At 36.8% G+C, this 21,424-nt stretch overlaps 1 protein-coding gene across 1 annotated transcript in view; it reads left to right on the top strand.

Moving 5' to 3' along the window:
- Positions 1-5,247: 5,247 nt before the first annotated feature.
- Positions 5,248-21,424, top strand: part of Tmeff2 (transmembrane protein with EGF like and two follistatin like domains 2) — a 226,520-nt gene continuing 210,343 nt past the window's right edge. The window contains exons 1-4 of the mRNA XM_020158141.2: positions 5,248-5,854; positions 8,213-8,322; positions 16,145-16,274; positions 20,606-20,632. Coding sequence (XP_020013730.1) covers positions 5,683-5,854; positions 8,213-8,322; positions 16,145-16,274; positions 20,606-20,632 — 439 coding nt within the window. The 5' untranslated portion in view covers positions 5,248-5,682. The remainder of the gene's footprint in view (positions 5,855-8,212; positions 8,323-16,144; positions 16,275-20,605; positions 20,633-21,424) is intronic.

The raw sequence follows: 21,424 nt of genomic DNA, 5'->3' as shown, positions 1-21,424 counted from the left end.
AGGGAGAAATGGCTGAGTCTTATTGTGAGAAAGAAATGAGTTAAAATGCTCAGAACAAAAAACTGGAAAATGTTAATACCCCAAATAGGAAAGAACCACCGTTACTAATTCTTTTCACAAAGCCAGGAAATTTTCTTCAGCCCAGTAGGGGCCATGACTTCCAAAGAGAGACCTGAAAAGTAATTTCATTCTAAACCAGTTATTCTTCTGTCTCCAAGACATAATTTCATAATGAATTTTAGGGGGAAAGGAGTATTAGACTAAGGCTGTGATTATAATAATAGAAACTGAAAACTATTTGAATTTGTAAATAGAAATACACCAAAATGAGGTGACTGCTGCTTTTAAATCTTTTGAATTTCAATGTGGTGTTTTTTTCTAAACTTTTGGCAAACATTAACCAGTATATATTGCTTTGATAAGATTTTTTAATCAAGGGAAATTTTGTGACATATGCATTTAAAAAGCTTTAACTGAAAAAAGTACTCTTTACCTTCAGAAATTCAGATATTTGTATGAGGAAACAGCCCTCAATCATTTACTTTCCCCAGGACAGTGACTCAACCAAGACTGTCACGAGGGAAACTTTTAAACATATACCATATGTTAAAAAGGTTTCCAAGTCTTGGGGTGGGAGCTCCTTTTAATTCCACAGAAGATCATAATGTAGAGTCACGACTAAGGTCCAATGCCCCAAGATGAAATACACTACTTTTCCACTACTGAAATTACAAAGCTAAATGTAAACTATAAATCAACAAAGCATAAGGAAACTTTAAATTTATAAAATTAGTTCTTTAAACAACAACTGTAATTTATACATTAACTAACTATAAGAGTAGAAAATTGCTAATTTAATTACTCTCAGTTTAAAAAGTCAAGCAAACATAAAGCTTGCTTCTGTGAAATATTGTCAATAGCATTTGATCAATAAAGCTGAATACATTTATCTCATACTAATAATATGATAGATACTTTTTCAAATAAATATTACACATGAAAACTAAGGCAATAATGATTTGAGATATTCTATCTACCTACCTATAAAATATTAAGGTGTGGGGTTAGAACAGAAAATAATAATGTCCTTAGTTATCAATAATCAATTTATTGTGTGCTTCAATATCATTCACATATAATTTTTATTTGTACAGTCTTAATTGGTTTTAATTATATACATAACTGCACACTTATTCATTCACTCATCCACTCATCCATTTAAATCTGTGTGCTCCCAAAGCCATTGTGATTAACTTATATATTATCTCTTCCTTGGTCTTCTGAGCAACCTTAGATGGGTGGTAAGTATCTAGGGTACTTACCTAAGGCACTTACCTCATTTTCAAAATGTGGGTAACACAGTTTGCAACTGAGGACATTGCATATAGTTACAAAGTTACTAAGTTAGACATATTAGATGATTAATATATATTTGGTGAATATGCATAAGATTCATGTATATAACAACTTATCTGTACACTGCGTTGAGGCCTTTACCCTTTCTTTAAAACCTCTCTTAAAAATCCCAGTGAAAACTGAGCAAAAGCTCAGGTATCTTTTCCCTTGTCATCTAGGTATAGGTGACACTTTAGCTACTTTAGTTCTGACATGAGGATGAACACTAAAATACAGATTCCAGGGTCCAACTCCAGACTTTTTGAATTGGAGTTCCTGCTAGTAGGACCTGGAATATATGAATTTATGTACATGTGTGACATTCTCAAGTAGTCATAAGATTAACCAGATATGGAAACCACTGAAGGATCTCAATGTTTATATTTGAGATTTAATGAATGGAGCATTACTAATGCACTAAAGAAAGGACAGCCAAAAAGTCTTAATGGGAAGAGCCCATACATTCCGAAATACAGCTCCCTTCTCAGATGTTGAGAGGCAGCAGTGATACAGCAGGAAATGAAGTTTTCTGAGTTCCAAGTTGCTTAAAGCTTTGAAAGGCATGTTTCTTTTCTATTAAAAAAATAAGGAATAATGATATTCTTTGTCTCACAGGAGTGTGTCGGGATGAAACCAAAATGTTTGCATACACTATATTCTACCTTTAAAGAAGCAATCAGAAAGTTTTAGATAATCTCACAGTTCTTAATGATATCCTTTCCACATAAAAACAAAATCTTTGTGTGTGTTGGGGTGGGGTGCTGGGGCTAAAAGTCAGGACTTCATGCATGGTAGGCAAGCCATCAAATGACACCTAGTTTCCTCCAGATCTTTTAAAAAAGTTCTCTGCAAAAATAAAAAAATAAAAAAACCTTTGTAGTATTTCTATTTTAAAATATGACAACTTAACTCTATCCTTCTGTACCAATTCTAGAGCATGTACACCACAACTTAATTGTTCTAGCTTAGGAACGCTGAAAGCTAATAGTGTTTACTATTTTAAAATAAGAACTTTGCAGATGCATGATATAGTTTGATCATATTACTAGTAATCGTATAATATGCAATGCAAAGTACAATTCATAGAGTTGGTTTTAAATTTAATTCTAATAAGCAAACTGATTTGACCCTGTTGGGGAAGAGTTGAAGCACTAACACAATCTTCATTGCAATAAAATGCAATGCCTGTCTCTTTCCTTGGTATCTAATGGTGAACTAAATAATGTATATATTTTTATTTACATATTCAACTATACAATGCTCTGTTCAGTGAATAATGTTCTTCTGCCACTTGGTGGTGCTTGCCAGTTTCAGAATTTGTTTCTTGGTGGCACTATAACACTAAGTACATAGTAAGTGGAACAAAATCACAGCATTCCCATTGGAAAGGCTTTGCTTCAAACTGTTTAATAATTTAAAGAACCTCTGTGGAAGAAACTGTATTTGTTAACTAGTCACAACCAGTAATTAACTCCTCTGGAGTTTTAAGTTACTATGGGCAAAATGTCTTAGGAAGAGTACATGTTATTGGAAAGCATGCCAAAAATTTACTTAGCAGGAAATTCAATAACAGTTTTCCTCTGCTAAGAGGTTCTGTAAAATTTTACTTATATAGCCAAGCTCTGAAATCCTAGCAGGTCCCTTTCATTATCGTAATTACTACATAAACACTTTTAAGGACTTTCCCTTTAGTTTCAAGCATGGCTTATTTTTAAGCCTGATTAGTTACCACACCAGCCTTGCTATGGAAAATTACCTGTTCTCACTCTGGACTATGGAGTTGTTAAAGCTTGATTTGCGTTAAGCTTGTATTTATGTTGTATCTTTGCCGAAAAGCATCTCTGATTCTTTATTTTTGCAATATCATTTGGCAGCTCTATCTACTGGGCATTCCGTTTCTTTAAAGAATTTAACTGCTCTGCCTAGAAGCGGATTTTCTGATGCCTCCAACGTCTGGTCAAATTGATCTGTTTTAATGGAGTCTTCGTCGGTGAGGTGAGGAACGAGATGCCAGTGACTAGAATGCTGGGATCTGCTGCTGCTTAATTGCGAGGAGTGAGAGACACTAATATTCAGAGATCTTTGGAGGTAGGCGGGGGAGGGGAGACTTAGTGTTTGAATGGAGGCGGAGATGTAAAGGGGTGGGTTTCGTATGGAAGGGAAGAGAGATTTCTTTGAGGCACAGAGACACTGCACGATCACATCTCTCGGAGGAGAAGTTAAAAACAGGAAAGTGGGAGGAGGTTGGAGGTTAAAGTACTTAAAAAGATTGCTGGGGCACAATTTGTTTTTCTGGTGGTGCCTGCAGAAGATAGATAGGACATGTTTTCAAAGTATGTTAGTGCCTTTAAGTGATTGAGAATGGTCGCTAATTGCTTATTAGATACCATCAAACAATGCTTAGTGTAAATTCAGGGAATGTGGAAGGAGAGGAGATAAAACACAATTTAAAGAAAAAGGGAAAATATGAGGGCACTTGAAAGAGGAGAAAGAGGGAGAAGGAGGAATAAGAGAATAGAACGCATGTAGAGAAAAGAAAATAAAAATCCTGAATCACTGAAGGATCACACAAAAAGAAAACTCTTCCTTGTAGGGCATCAAAACACTGTGGTTGCAGTAGTGACCGGAGTCATGGGAGAAAGGCGCTCCTTCCATCCTTGTCCCAGAAAGCTCTGGGACCTAGCAACTAAAATGCCATTAGGCAAAAGAGTGTGTCTAACTGCATGAAGAATGCAGCAGGCGGAAGGCGGGTCCCGCTGTGCCATTTGCCCAGTGCCCGCTGGAGCGAAAGAAAGAAACGCGCAGAGCCCGCGACTCTTGCCAAGTTAGACCTTCTCGCCTCGCCCAGGTCGTTGGTGATTCGGCAGACACCCGAGTAAAGCGCTGGGGGAGTCACTTGCCAGGGCTTCCAAAGTGAGTCCGCTCTCCCCTGAAGCTGCTTCCAACCGGTGAGCCCAGCAGCCCATGGCTTACGCAGAGGAGTCCTTGCTGCTTCTCAGACCACCTGTCCCGACCAAATCTGACCTTCGAAACGCATTTGGCCGCACCTTCCAGGCGGCCACACAAATAGGCTCCTAGCTGAACCAGAGCATGTGATGGGGAGAGGGATTCAAACCTTCCTTTGGCCTCTCGGGCTAGGTTGGAGACAAGGAAAGGGAGAGGGGAGAAAGAAGGCAGGCAGAGAAAACCTTCAAGGCTGACCGAGGCAGCTTGGCGAGCCTCCGGGTTGCAGGCTCTGTTGGGAAATGCTGCTGCCTCCAGGTCGGCCAGAGCTGTTCTCATACTCACACCATCTCTTCTCACCCCTCCCTCTCTCTTCTACCGAATAGAGAACCATCCCTGGGCTCTTAACCGCGGCATTCCCAGCCAGTATCCCCTTACATCCCAGGCGGCGCACTCCCGCACTGTTGAGCACCGGGCGCCAGCAGGACGCCCTCTTCTCCGGTCCTCTTCCCCCTCTCTGCCCTGCTTCTGCGGCTCCTGCACCACCTCCACCCACACCAGCTCGAAGACAACGCCACCCAGCCGCGGCGAGGGCTACAAGCCCAGGGTCGCGCACCGAAGAGAGATGCCAACTTCGGACCCCAAGCTCGGTAGGGGGCGTCCTGGAGCAGAGAGTGAGGCAAGTGGTATAAAAGAGTGTGAGGGTCGCCCACCCTGAAGCCTGAGCTTCTAACATGAGCCATCCCTACCCAGCCCCATTCGGGCTAGAGCCCAGCGAGCTAGCCCATCTGTGGCATCCGCGGCCGCCTCCTCCTTGCACCTCCTAGCCGACCCCTCCCTCCCGGGACCTGCATCCCCCTCCGCCAATCAGAGTCCGAGTGCCGCTTTCCACGTGACCCCGGGCGGGCTAAGGACCTGCTGCTTCCCAAACGCCAGAGGGATGCGGGCGGCAGAGCGCGAGAGGCGGCTGGTGGGCTGCGGGGCGCTTTGACTGTCCCCTCACTCTGTCTCCTCCGGATCCTCTCCTTTACCCCCTGGCTTCTGTGTTTTCCTGCTCCTCGGTTTCCCAGGGCCCCCTCCTTATGGCAGCAGCTTTCCGCGTCTCTGGAACAGCTTCTCAGCGGACGACCCTCTCCCTCCCCAGGCTGAGCCGGGTCACTGGATGTTGGTGAAACTCTGGAGATCATGCGCGGGTTTGGCTGCTGCTTCCCCGCCGGGTGTCACTGCCGCCGCCGCCGCCTTTGCTGCCGCCGTCCGCGGGATGCTCAGTAGCTCGCTGCGTGGTCCCCGCGATCCTGTGTTCTTCCGAAGCCGTTTGCTGCTGCAGAGTTGCGCGAACTAGTCATGGTGCTGTGGGAGTCCCCGCGGCAGTGCGGCAGCTGGACACTTTGCGAGGGCTTTTGCTGGCTGCTGTTGCTGCCGGTGATGCTGCTCATCGTAGCACGCCCAGTGAAGCTCGCTGCTTTCCCTACCTCCTTAAGTGACTGCCAAACGCCCACCGGGTGGAACTGCTCTGGTAAGTCCAGAACCCCAACCCGACCCCGTTAACCCGCAGAAGAAGGCGCGCTTAGCCTGCACAGACCAGCCTAGACAAGTAACCCTTGCCTCTCCACTGCCCCAAACCCAAACTAGAGACCTCCTACCTCTACACAGGGAAACACAGGGAACTGTTTCAGGCCTCTGAGGGGGGTGGGGTGCTGGGATAGGTTGAAAGTGCAGGTGTAGGAACGTTTAAATGCTGGCACTTGAATTGAAGCTGCAAGCATTTTGAGAAATATTTAAATGGGCTGATTTTCCAGGTTCACTGAAAAGAGCACTAATCCTAGGGAAAACGAAAACAATCTTTCCCATAATTGAAAAAAAAAGTCTGACTAGGATGAGCGAGAAACAACTTTATTAGAAACAGCAAGCGAGAAAGCAATAAATCAAATGGTGACTGCAAGGGAATCGCTGATTCCTGCCAAAAGTGCCTTGAGAGTGTAATGGTCTCCCATTCAAGACCAGGTCACAGATTGTGAAGGAGGTAGGTCTTGGTGTGTGTCTCTCTCTCTTTCTCTCTCTCTCTCTCTCTCTCTCTCTCTTCCTCTCCCTCTCCCTTTCCTTCCCCCCCTCCCTCACCCTCTCCTCCCTCTACCTCCCTTCCTCCCTCCCTCCCTCCCTCCTTTGATTTTGTGGTCCAGAAATACACATCCTCTGCTTCCCTGAGCTCCTGTGTGGTGAAGGGAACTTGAAAAAGAGCCCTTAATCCTTCACAGACCTCCCAGGCTAGAGCAACTATGACGGAGGCCAGCAGGCTCATGCAAGGGCCAACAGTGAACCGACCTTAGTAGGTTCTGACTCCATTTCTGGATAAGGTTTGGTAGAGTGGGCTAGGCACTCCCCTTGTTTCTTGTTCCTGTCCTTCAGAGTCTGAACTCAAAAGCTTGGCAGGTTTCACTCTGCTGAAACCTCCTAATTAAAAAGGGCCCAAAGATGGGAGTTGCTGCACTCTCCTAGCTGGCTGGCTTCACATTTCAGTATGACAGCCTGTAGTATACCAGGTGGAGTTGTGCGAGGTTTCATTGCCATTTTAAATTCCATTGACATGCCTGGATATTGTCCCCCAAGTCTGGTCTGTTCTAGTTTTAGCAAGTATGTATGTAATGTTTCATCTTCAGTAAATATAATTCTGTTCCAATTAAATCTATCTCTGAATGAAGTGGCATTCAGGAATGTGAGCTGAAGAAAGTGTATGTAACTTTTGAGAGGAAGGGATGACTAACTGTAACTTACAGGTGAAAGAATATACAGTTCTAAGTTATTGCTAATATAAAATCCAAGAGCAAAATTATCATGCATGATTCTAGTTTATCCTTTTAAGACAAGTTGAGATGTGCATCTCTATTAGATTTGAGTGAGTAGATTGACTTTGTTCTGCTTTTGGTAATTTCTAAGTTTGGAATTTTTTATAAAGTTCAACATGTCTCCAATTTATTCTTGGTTCATGCATGCTTGTGTGATATTTTTTGAAAGAATAAGTTCCACTTTGCTGGCCCTTAATCAATCACATCTTTTGGTGCTTTATTATAGAAACGTGAAACAACCTTCAAGATCAATTGTTTCAAATGTTGATAGCTTTGTAGTCCATCATGATTGATTTCCTTCATTGCTAACTATAGTATTCTTTTAAGAAATAGATAACTTAATTGTGAAATCAACTGAGAAATCAAGAAATTCATTATTAGCCACATATCTTGAAGGGATGTGCACAAACTAAAAAGAATGTACTGATTTTTCAAGCAGATTGTCAAGAACTTGGCACCCCTCTTCCACCTCTGTTAACTTAGAGGTGATCAATCTTCATTTGAGCCAGACAGACCATCACAGAAAACCCAGTGTCTGTTTATCTTTATTATTGGGGCTTTGTTTCCTCTTTGTCTGGATAAATTCCAAATAAAGGATTGTTTCAGACCTTAAAACAAAGAAGAATTAAAGATGGAGAAATGGTAAAATGGCATTCAGAGATCATCACCAGTTCTTTTCCAAAATACCGAATGTGAGTGTCAGAAATATAGCCCACTTAATGAGAAAAAAATAAGGAAGCTAGGAAGCATCAAACTTTCATTCACCACTGTCAGTATTAACCCAAGCTAAATAAAATAGTGATATCAAAGAGAATGTTGAAGAATTGGCTAGAAAGTAATTGTGAAAACTGAAAATGGATATTGATCACTCAACTAGATTTTGAGATTATCAATAGAGAGCAACTTTGTAGAACATCTATGGTTTTTTTAAACTAAAATTTAGGGCAATCCTTTAATTGCTTCAGTAATGTTCTGTTTTTGTTAAAATCTATAACATTTTTAATGACTGTAGTGTTCTCTTCAAATTTGAGGTTATGATGACAGAGAAAATGATCTCTTCCTCTGTGACACCAACACCTGTAAATTTGATGGGGAATGTTTGAGAATCGGAGACACTGTGACTTGCGTCTGTCAGTTCAAGGTAAGATGTCTTATATTTGCATCTTCTAATTCATTAGAAACTGCAAGGCAAGAATCTTCCCTCTACAACTCATCACTTAACAAATTATAGCTATGTAGGCTAAGAAGAAAGCTTGCATCAAACAAAAGTACTGGCAAGAGATCCTACTGATGTCAAGAAGACATATACTTTCTGCAGAAATGTATATACCATAGTTACAAATGCCATTAGAGGTAGATATCCTCAGATTGTGCTCTTGGAATGTGGAAGGAAAATTGTTTTTCTCTCATTCATTTTATAAGTCAACTGACAGGATAACAGTAAAAATAATCAATGAGTAAACTGTATGGATTTGTTCTTTTGGGTTTTGTTTTGATTTTTTGACTAAGGGTGCCTTATTGTTCTGTTTTGGGACTTGAGTTTCATTATCCTGGCAATATAATTAAAATCTTAAATTAACTCCTATTTAGGTGACACCAAAACTACTGTGTTACTTTGGAAATCATAGATGTGATCAATGTATATTAACTTGTTCATGCACATTTAATTAGAACTGACTTTTCCAGAAATGCAAATGAGCACATAGAACAAAAATCATTTCATGATAATAAGGAAGATGCACTTTTGTTTTTAAAAATGTTCTCAAAAATTGAAACAGAAAGTTGGCAAACTAGAGATTCCTTCAAAGCTAGGTTGTTGGTATGAATTAAAGATAAAACTGTTAATGTTGCTATTATAGTCATTATTTAACACATGCGGTCTACCATGTAAAGTATAAACTTTGTTTTCCTCTCAAATATTCATATAATCACATAAACATTCAAATCATGCAAATATTGTACTAATATCCTATATTCGCCCTTGAGTGTTGAGTTACATTTTAAAATATACTTTGACATCTAACATAAGACTCAACCAGGAAATATACATATAAACAAAACTATGTATGGGAGATAAGGAATATTTTCCAAGATTGTAAGCAGGGCGGGGGAGGGGGGATAGAACAAATAACTCAGGTTATTTTGTAGAACATTAAACTCAAGTTCAGGCCTAAATATTTGGTTTAATATGCCATATTTAGAACTGATGAAATCATTTTAGAATGAATCCAACATCCCAGTGAGACAGAAATTTACATTTAAGTATGATTTGAGTTACTTTTAGGAAAGGAAAAAAGTTTCATAGACATTATCTTCTCCTTTTTAAGCAACACAGTAAAACAACTATATTTGTAATATGCCCACCTCCTGATAAGTAGGTATTGATGTGACTGTACCAGTGTTTAATAAGTTAGAAACATATTTGTACATATCTAACATGCATGTGACTCCAAATCTGACTCTCCACTGCATTTAACAATGTAATTATGTACTTTCACGACAGAAAGGGTACACAAGAGCTCCCCATTCATTCTTTCCCTGATGTTAACTAAAGGATAAATCAGTAATTAAAAACACACAGGATTTATGGCTTTTCCCCTTTAATTTAGTGATTTCCATAAATTTACATTATTTTTGTAAACAGGGGTAGATATAAAAAGTGAGTTCATAAACTGTATAAAATTAACCAAGAGGAACATTCCTCAAATGGAAGGTCATGATTTACGATTTCACCCAGAAGGGAACAAAAGGAGTTGATAAAACTCTAAATGTGTAAATGCTACTAAATGGAAATGTATATATTTCTTATTAAAGGAATTATGTTAGAGTTAGATTTTCTGCTGCCACGTTTTTGTTTATTTATATTTCAATATATTTATGTGTCACTTTTTTGAACAAGGGACCTCACGTTTTCACTTTGCAGCAAACCCCACAGATTATATAGCCATACCACTGTATATACACATCATTCCCAACAGCAGTGGAAATTGGTAGGTGTTGATGATGTCAGTTAGACTTCCTCTTCACCCCAGATGTAGATCTCACTTCAGGACCTTAAAGGGGTGGAACCAATCCTGAGTCTCTTAGGTTTGCTATGAGAACTGAAAGATTTCATAGTTAGCTGCCACACAAGATTTTGTCAAATTTTTTCTCAGCAAAGATATTTGTGGAGGTTTTTATACATTAGTTAGCCAACTGTATTTGTCATTAATTTTTAAAAAATGTTAAGTGGAATAGTTTGGGAAGTAATGAATGCAAGTTTGAATAGAAAACTAAAATGTAAATTTGCTTTTGCTAATACTTGTAGCATTTTAAATTTACTACTGGATTACTACTACTGCTAATGTACAATAGTTGTCAATCTGTCAGGAGAAAATAAACATCGCTGTAGTGGAAAATTTAGACTTTGCATATGCCAAGAATGTAGAGTGGCTGAATTAAATGGAAAATTAAAAAACATGTGCAAGTTTTATGGAGAACAATGGGTAGGATATCTTAGAGTGATTTTGTTTTGTCTCTTCCCAGTACTTTCCCATGAGTTTGAGGGGGTTTTTTTTGTTTGTTTATTTTTATTTTGTGCTCTAATAGCTGATAAAAAAAGAAGAGGTTCTGAGTTCTATTTTCTATGTGATCTTCTAAACTTCTGTTTCTCTTACATTTTCAGAAATAAGCATGAATTCTTTCATTCAAAATAGGCTGCAAACTATAGAATTTATGGATGAAAGTTAAATTTCATCAATGAAACGGATATGTTTGTGTGTAACTTACAGTGTCTTCAAATTTGTATTACTATTTAGTTACTAAAGTGAATATATATTAGTCTTCACTTCACTTAGATGATTTAAATTAAACTGATTTCTACCCTTCCAGCATATTACCTCACTTATTTTTTTAATAACTGGATGACAGAATATTTTCTCCTTCTTTTTTTCTTTTTCTTTTCTTCATGTAGTGCTGGAGATTGAGCCCAGTATCTCACACAAGCTAAACATGTGTTGTACGTGTGTACCACTAACACATCCCAAGCCCTTTCTCCTCCTCTTAAAGATGAGGAAATTCAGGTCCATTCGTATAAGTAACTTACCATTAAGTGGTGATCCTAGAGTATGACTTATGTCCTTTGGCAACAAATCTATTTTTTCAAGATACTACTCATGAAAATGAAAATACAAATAATATAACAAAAGTGCCAGTTTTTGTAGACAATTTTTAATAGTCAAAGCAATTCAGGATGAGCATCTATAATACAGAAAACCAAGTTCCAAAATCCAACATGATGCTCAAAAAGTTTGGGATTTTGGAGCATTTTAGATTTCACATTTTTAAATTAGGGGTACTTAAAGGATAAAATCTATGCAAATATTTCCAAATCCCCAAGACTCCAAAATCTGAAACACAGCCGGTCCCAAGCATTTTGGATAAAGAATATTAACAAGATACAATGAACTCTTATGTGATAGGTGATAGTACGAATTCCAAGAATGTCTTGCATTTTCATGCAGCCTCCCTTCCTATCTATACATCAAATGGTATACGATCTGGTAAATCAATTAGGTTGAAAATTTAGAATGAGTATATAGATGAATAGATGGATAAAAGAAGAAAGGAAAGAAAGAAGGATGAAAGGTATGGAGAGAAAGAGGCAGAAAAGAAGATACATGTAGTTGTTCTTTGGGCTGGTCATACAATGATCAATGTTCACTTTGTAATTTAGAAATAAGATGAGGCCTTATGTTTTTCATGTATTATCTAACTCAATTATTAAATATTTTCTTTTAATAAGCCATGCTTTAGATCTGCAAATGTTCAAGTTACTAGGGCTGCATAACAAATTGCCCAGAACCTAGTGGCTTGACAAGGAACATTCATGAACATTTTGTTCATGAATCTACGATTTTGACAAGGCTTATTGGAAACAGCTCATCTCTGCTCTCTTTTGTCATTAGCCAAGGGGCAAGGGGAGGTAACTTAAAGGCTTGGTGTCACACTCATCTCAGGGCTCAAGTTCATGCCACAGCACAGCTGGAGATCTGGCTCCTCTTTGTTCATCTTTTTGAATGGGCTAGTTTGAGCTTCCTCATAGCACAGCAGCTGGGTTTCAAGGGCCAGCATTCAGAAAGACAGAAACAGCCAGGTAAGGCTGTATCCTGTAATTTCCTTACATAGGAGGTCACATAGAGTCACTTTGACTACAGTCAAAGGCCTGCCCACTCTTAAAAGCTTAAGGAAATATAGTCACAGAGAAGTAATTTACTTATGGGATGGTCAAACAACTGTAACATATGCAGAGTTTTTTATCTTTCTCTTTTTTGGGAAGAGAAATATACCATATACCAAGCCATTCTTCCTAAGCTTTTGACAACTGGGAATATAACAGAATTCTCTTAACATCTGCTGAGCACCTTCTACATGCCAGACTCTGTGGAAGGTGCCGACAATCTATAAAACTTAAGTCATACATAGCTTCTAAATGCTGAAATCTCGGCTAAAAAGTACTTATTAACCGAACAAGCAATGAATCATATGAAAAACTTCTAACATTGTTTTTATCCCTTGGTAGTAAAAATAAATTCCATATATTCCAATGTGTCAAGTTATTAAATCCACTAGTGTGGTGTATTGCTGATTTCTTAAGCAATGTGGAAATTTTGGAACAAATCATTCTATTGAAGAATACATATTTGGAAAATAAGATTTTTGCAAACAGCTTAAGAAAAATAAAGTCACTTTTTTTTTCTGAGAGAAACTTTGTACAATACATACATTATGGACCCATCCATCTGTGTTTGAGTCTTGTTTTTTTGTTTTACCAGCCAGTGGGTAGCCTTTCGTTAAGTCATACAACATCTGAGTTTTCTCTTTGCTCTGAAACTGAGCAATATCATAATACCATTAAAAACCATCTCCAATAATTTGGCATATTTTAATGTAGTATAATTATCTTAGTTTCATGGTTAAGGTTATTCTGCTTTCCTTTGTTTTCTAATTCTAGAAATGCTTGGTGTTAATGTTAGATGGTGACTCTGCTAGTTAAAATGTATATCATGAAAGTCAAATAATTTACATTTCTTCTTATAAGAGTCCCAAAATGTTCCATGTTTTAAGAATGTAACTTTGTTAGTTACCCAAATATGCCATATAAGCATTTCAAATGCAGTAACTAATGCATCAAACAACAAATGCATCAACTTGTTAAATATTTAATTGTTGAGTAGTACACACAAGGTCCTACACCAAGACAGTGAGAGAACTAAGAACACCTTGAACTAGACTTCCATTCTTGCACTATAGTGATTTAGAGTACACTTCCTCCTGTGTTATTCATATTAACGAGTGCAAGTCATGATACAAAGGCCAAAAACATCATGGTGATAATCTACAGTTAAGCTCTTTTCAGCTCTATACAAATCTCCCTTTTGGCTTGCGCATGGAACTTGGCAGCTCTGTTTTTAGCACTGTTCGCATTTGGCTTACTGCATCCTTCAGAAGCAACATATGAGCACTTTATCAGTTTATTCGATATTTTAAGATGCATATCAGCATTGTGTAATATCACTTTATCACTTGACAGAGATAATAAATACTTCCCACTCCCATTCACAGTCCACTGACTCTGCATTTGACTAGTCTGCAGAAGTACATGTGAAGGATGAATAGAGAAAGTTTAAGGGTTGGATGGAAGAAGATGTGGACCCAGATAATCTACATACCAAGTATTATAACTGGGGTTGAAGATGGAGATTAAAAAATAACCAGAGATAAGAGGTGCTAGGCCCAAGCAAACAAGTTAATTATTTCCTCCATCCACATTAATTTAAAGTCTCATGTGTCTTCTTAGAAGGTTTAGCAAGTCTATTGCCCATAATGTCGCCAGCTCTTTCCAATCTTTTCTCCCTGTGCTTAGACACCATTCTAGTATTATGGAGACCCATAAAGCCTACTTACATCCTTTTGTACAGGTCCTGAACACTGTACATTTTTCAAGCACCTATTCATCCACTGCTTTATGACATGAACACAAGCCTCATTATTTCTTTCCTCTTCAGTACTTCTGGTTAAGAAATACAACTCTTCACTGATATTTTGCTGTTGCCTTCTATCTTAAGTAATAGTAGAAATGCTTTTTCATATCATAGGTTAGTTTTCAGATATAAGTGAAAAATACATATATGTGGAAAGCTTGTGGAAGCCTCCTTTACCCTGGTGTCACTGACCAGAAATAAATTTCTCCTTGAGGTAAAGATTAGCAAAAATAAAATCTATTTTTAGTTATAATCACATAAATAGACTGAATCTAGAAACCAATACTATACTATGGAATGGAATTATATAGAAGCCTTCTAGATGTCTAGATTATAAATTGTAGAAATAAGGATAAGGATTTCTAAAATATGTGCTAAATCATCCTCTTAGCAATTAGCACCATCATAATATGAGTGTCATACAGTTGGATTCACTATCTGAGAAAAGTAGATCACAATTAACAAAATGTACTATTTCATTATTCAATGATACATAAAAAGCAAGACATATAAGACTTTTATTTCAGAAAACATTGACTTGAATATATATGTATATATATCATGTAAATAAGCTATTAGGCAAAGAGCAAGAGTTAAATAGTTAATTGAGAATAAAGAGGTACAGAGATTTTAAGAAATTAAATAGAAATTTACGTCAGGTTTTTCACAGTCAGATTCTCATCTAATTGGCAGGTTTTTTTCCATAAATCCTGGAGTTGAAGTTTACTTATGGTAGCGTTTTAAGTTTATTTTTATATATATAAAAACTTTTGTACTCACCTCACTATATCATTGGCTTGTTTTATATATTTTATAAATTTATAGCACATAAAGTTCAAATATTTTAATTAATAGTAGAAAACAGGAAAAAAATTTGGGGGGATGGGTACTTTGCAGTGCTAGGTTTGAACTCAAGATCTCATACTTGCTAGACTTGGTTGGCTCTACCACTTGAGCCAAGTCCCAGCCAATGGGAAAGAATTTTCACATGTACTTGTATTCTTTATTTTCCTTGCTTACTTGCTGGCATAGATAAGCATTTATAAATAATAATCTTGATCATTACATTTATTATAATTAAACAATGAAGTGCATCAGTAGTAGTAATCATGAGATAATCACATCCCTGGTGTAATTAGCAGGTATAGGACACAGCCAAGTATCTCTAATGCCTTAGAGTTTGATTATATTATGATGACTATACCCAGTAGGTTGCCTAATTTCCATTTTAAAAATGTGTACTTTTTAATGAGGTTACTTTTAAAAATGAACTTTTCTTTTTCTGAAATATATATTAATAATTATACTTGGGAATATGCAGTAAAGTTAACATATAGTTCAATAATTTGGGAAGTTTTTCTCTGTATTACAGTCTTATTTCTAGACTGTGTCTATATCAAATATCCTATGCTTTAAAAATAAAAGTAATTTATAAATCAATATCTTATCTGAATATTCACAATTTGTTCAGATTAAAATTTAATCGTAAAAAACATAAGCCAGGAGGAACTGGATATGTTTGGTATGTTAGCTAAGTACTTCTCCATGTAGACATTAACTTTGTTTTGAATAACTTGAACATTGTAGTGTGTTTAGTTTTTTTCTACCACATCAGGTGGGTTATATATCAGAATAATATTAGAGTGAGACATGTGTTGCTGTATCTTTTGCATACTACTGTTCAACCACTTTGTTGAAATCACTTGATAAATTTAGATACTTTTTGTTGCCTCTGTCTAAAATGACAGGTTGGCTGATTTGACATTGCCTTTGTGAATCTGTAAATGATGCACTTACAAGGTTAAAGACTTACAGAATACAATGGGGATCACTAAAATCAAAAACATGTGGCTTGTTTTTTAATTGATTGGAGGGAATTCATGATGTTAGAGAGATGCAGACACCAATAATAACCATAGGCTTATATTCTTTGTTCCCCAGTGCAACAGTGACTATGTGCCTGTGTGTGGCTCCAATGGGGAGAGCTACCAGAATGAGTGTTACCTGCGGCAGGCTGCCTGCAAACAACAAAGTGAGATACTTGTGGTCTCAGAAGGATCATGTGCTACAGGTATGTGTGTGGTCCTTTCTGAAACCTTCTGAATACATTCTGAATCCAGAAATCATGTTGTGCATTTTCTGTTAGATTATATCCAAGTAAATAATTCAGATTATATATTGACTAGAATATCCACTCATTCTTTTGTACAAAGCATGCATTATTCTTATTCTTTTTCTTTTTGCATTTTTAATTCTGGAAGAAAGAGGAAATGTATAATCAGAATATTGCTAGGTTTAAATACATATGTTGTTTAATGAAGTGCAGACAGTTGCATAAAATATAATTAGAAATTTTGATTGACTGCCCAGGTACCAAATGTATGGAAACTTATCTATGCATGGATAAAGTTTATTTGTATGCTTGCTTACTTTCTTTGAAAAACAGATTATCTGCTGAAGGGCAGTTTTACAGGTTTGAGTTCTGAAGTTAAGATCTAATGTTAGCAGCTCAACAAAATGCTCTTCTTAACATTATATGATTTGACTTATACTGACATCTGTTCTACCTGACACAGTTAACCTGGGGTTCTACAGAGCTTTTTAGTTATATTGTACTCAGAATGCTATGAGGAAAGTGAGGAGGAAAAGTGATTTCATATGCTCATTAACTTTTCAGGTTTTCCTTTTGTGTGGTGATTGTTAGAGCTCAGCAGCATTATAGGCAGGAAAAAACCAAGAGGGGTATAGCCCAGCTTGATAAAGCAATGCTTTAAAATGGAACCCAGTCTTCACATTAGGCTTGAAAGTATCATAGTCACTTAAATTAAAGAAACTTCAGTGTCTCATGGTAACTATCCTTAATGGCAAATAGCTTCTTTCTGGAACGTTATACTTTCTGATAACTTGAGTGATGTCAGCATATTCAGGGAAAAAAATGATTTATGTAAACTTCTTTCAAAAACAGAAATAGAAAATAATGTCAGGAAAAAATCTATTTTATTCAGAAGTCCCTCTTAGATTACAGGTATTTCTATTTCAGGGCATTGTATTAAAATAGCATTGTGTTTGATGGCTGGGTTCGAGAGGAAAATGATGGAGAAAAGTCTCATATTCCTTAAAAGATTATCTTAGACTACTGCTTGTTAGTAACGGACAATATTCTGAGATGTATTGGTGACTACCAGCTTTTTGAAAAATGAGCAGAAGGGAATTGGTGCCATTTCTCATGGACAGGGATGTAGGGTTTCTTATTTTTGTGTTGGTTGTTAAGTGGTCTTCTCTCTTAAATGATTCTTTGCCTCAGGATGTGAATGCCTTTCTGGGAAAGTGGTCAGGAGGCAGCTGGACTGTGCTCCACTTACTTGTTATTTGGCGAAGCAAACAGGTCATTGCTGCTTGGTCTTGAGTGAGAAGTAATGCATAAAAGTGACAGCAGCACATGTGAGTCATTGGGCAGGCTTCCCCAGGAGGGAAGGAAGATCAGTGTGCTACTTTCAGAGAAGGAATGAGGGAAATAGAAAGAACGATAAGAAGCAAACTAATTATGAGAAATCACTCAACCATACCCAAGAAATTTAAAAAAAATGAGACTTTAGGACAAATGGAATAGAAAGAAATAGAACCTTTGGCTCTCAGAAACCAGGAAGATTGTAGGCAAATACCACAGAGTATTGAAGAAAGTATTTGTTTATTCAAGACCAAGGGCGATAGCTGTCTTTCTCTGACATCACCAAATGAGTATCAGGAGGTAGTAGTTCTGAAAAAATAGGCCACAAGTTATGGTTATGGCAAGTGACATTTGGTAGCAAAAATTATCAGTCTTTCATACTTGCCATCCTCCAAGTTCTTATTATCACACACAATTAGTTTCTCCTGATTCATTCAAGTCTTTTCATTCTAGTCCCTATGTGCTGGTTACACTATGAAAATAAATACTTAGCCAAGAAGAAAATTTAATCACAAATGAATAAGCTGTCCTTAGCTCATTCACATACTTAAATTTCTAAAGAACTTAATTAGTAAACCAGTTTGCTGGATGTATCTTCCATTGATTAGTAAATCTAAAAGGTTTTTGATATAAGTGATGATGGGGAGACCAAAGTAATTTTGATTAACCAGTTCTGACAGTAAATAAATTGGTGTTCTGACTTTTAATCTAAAAGGGATTCTCACTGGGGGTTGTGTGGCTCAAGTGGTAGAGCACCTGCCTACCAAGCTCCAGGCTCTTAAGTGTTTCAAACCCCAGTATTGAAATAAATCAACAAATAAATAAGTAAAAGGGATTCTCATTATTTTCTTCATAATGTTGCCATGTATTTTTAATGCTTTTTGACACTCAGTGGAGGTGGCAAATTGTGATCTCTAGGAATCAAAGGCCATAGAAGATACAATTTTGTATTTATTATATGTCATTGGAGTTACAAATCTTGTTTTAAACAGAAAATGTTTTCCTGTTGGGTAGTCTCCTTAATGGTCTCACTTGTAAGAAAAGCATTCAGGTCCAACAGTATAACCTCTTTTTTCTGGTTTGCCAAGATGACTCATCTTATAATTGAGAAAACATTAAAGCTTCCCATAACTATTCTGTAATGATGTTGTTGACTTTGGTGACCATGTTCCCAATCTATTCCTTCTTTCTTCCCTAACAATTTAATTTGGATCCAATCAAATACTAGTTGTCTTAAGGACCATAGCCTTTGGATTTTTAGAAGCATGTGTGAGAAATACAAGCCAAAACACTACTGCTCTTGTTTTCTGATTTTCCCAAGTCATACGTATTTATTAGAAAACCTGAAGATGAAGAGGCAAGATGTTACTCAGCATTTTAATTATTTTGTTCCAAAGAGTGCTTACACATTTGAAATAAGCTAGTGTGCAGTAAGCCTCAAAATATCCCAATGAGATGAGCATTCAATACCCATTAAACAGAGGAAGAATAAGCTGAGGAGGGCTGGCTAACATTCCTATGTCATCCATGGAGTACGGTTTGCAGGTTGGAACCCATAAGCTTTTATGCATTTCCCCTTATGTACATGCATGTATAGAAAGATGAAGAACATGTTGTCCTTGACTTACAGACATTTATGATTTTAGTAGGAAAGAAATAAACTATGTATATTCAACTGAAATGTAAGTAGGTTGTGTTAGCACTATAATATAGTACAACCTGTGATTTCGTCTCTGACAATACAAGTAATAATTGAGCTTTCAAATGAATTCAAATAAAGTCAATTAAAATTTTAGCTGTGAATATAAACTAAAAGGAAACTTAGCAAACCACTCAAGCACTGTTCTGTCTGAAAGAAGTGGAGGTGTGATTATGACCCTCAGTGTAGTTGTCAGGAATATTCTCCAATTACGGAGATGAATGCACCAGCCTTTCTTGATCTGTTATCATTAAACTGTCAAGTCACATGATGAAAATCCTTATTTGGTTTTATATTTCCTAAGGAACGTTTTTATTATAAATTGTTTTGGCCATTAGCTTGCTTTTAAGGAAAGGATATACTGGCCTAAAGATTATGCCCAGTCACATTAGCAGTTAATTAATAAATTGACATTCTTTTTTTTTTACTCATTTATTCACATATGCATACATTGTTTGGGCCATTTCTCCCTCCTACACCCCTCTCCCTCTCTCACCCACCCCCCCCTCAAATTGACATCACATATTATGTCAAATTGATATATTCTATCAAATTGACATTCTGATACAATACAGTGTTAGAACCTGCGAATTTGGTTAATGTGAGTCACCACCAAGATAGACAATTTAACTGCTGCTCCTTCTCAGCAGTGTTAATCCATAACAAGGGATACTACTGGGGACTCATCCTCCTTCCCATGTGTGTCAACCAACTGTAGAACTTCATATGCCATGCCACTTTCTGTGTACTGTCTCTCAATATGTGTCATGGGGGAAGAAATATTTTATTTTAGTTAGACAAAACTATCAAATACAAATCCAAAGAAGTGGTGCTTTATATAAGTCTTAAACCCCAGTTGAGATGTTGATGTGAGATGATGGTGCATCAGGCAGAGAACACCAATATTAGTCATATTTCCCAGTATTAGCATTAAAAATACATAACTAAATGTATTTAGACTGTGAAGTAGAGAGGCAAGTGGTAGATGATGTCTACACCTAGGTAGAAACAGCAGTTGGGAATTTTCTCAAAGCTAAAAAATACTTGTTTCATAAAGTTTAAAAATAAAAATGGTAGGCAACTTATTTTATGCTTTATGTTAATAGAAATTAAATTGATATGAATATACATTATCAGATTAAATATTATTTTCAAAATAATCTTAGTCTTTAGAAAGTAAACTTGATCTTCAGAAATCACATTATTTAGATATTTTTCAAGCAAATGTAAATTTTGTTCTTATTTTCCTTCCCAGATGCAGGATCAGGATCTGGAGATGGAGGTAGGAGCTGCTTTTTTTTCTATATTTGAAGACACGGAGGTAGATAATATTATGGAGATTTACTTACATATTTTCCATTGCAGATATCTAAGACAAAGTTACATTTTGCATTTTATGAAAGGAAAAAAATTAAAATTCATTTCCTTATTAAGTTAATGCATATTCCATGCAAATTATTTGATCTGTTTATGAATTGTGCTCTATCTCCATTTCATATTCCTTGCTCACTTGCTTTTTTGTGTGTGAGTTATCTTTAAGACAGGTATGCATGATGTCAAAACTTCCTAACAGAAACTTCCAAGCCTGGTTGAGAGGACAGGGAGAATCAATGAAAAAAATCATTTAAAGATTGTTTTTTTTAAAAGCACATAACACTACCTTCGGTTACCAGATATTAATATTAACACATACATAACTTTATGTAGAGAAGTCTTAATCATCAAATTTTTAATTGGGAGGTGGAGGGGGTTAGGGAAGTATAATAGAGAGAGTGTACACATCTCTGGAATTAACACAATGAAACCTTCATGTACTATCAACGTATGCTAATAAAAATTTTAATTTTAAACCAAAGGAGCTTTAGTTTGTAAAAGAAAAGTAAAAATAAAATAAAATTTAGGTCAATGAATGTAAGACATTATCTTTGCTTCCTTGATTAAAGTTATATGAAGTTATTTTTACCAAAATAAGATATATTAGTTTTATCTAAGGAAGTATATGAGGAAAAGGCAAAACTTGAAAAGCTTGAACTGATGTATTTACAACCAGATAAACATTTTATAATGGATTAAA

This window comes from Castor canadensis, chromosome 4 (assembly GCF_047511655.1).
Source record: "Castor canadensis chromosome 4, mCasCan1.hap1v2, whole genome shotgun sequence".
NCBI lineage: Eukaryota > Metazoa > Chordata > Mammalia > Rodentia > Castoridae > Castor > Castor canadensis.
The sequence above is the reverse complement of the archived record's forward strand: the minus strand, read 5'-3'. Positions and strand labels throughout refer to the sequence as shown.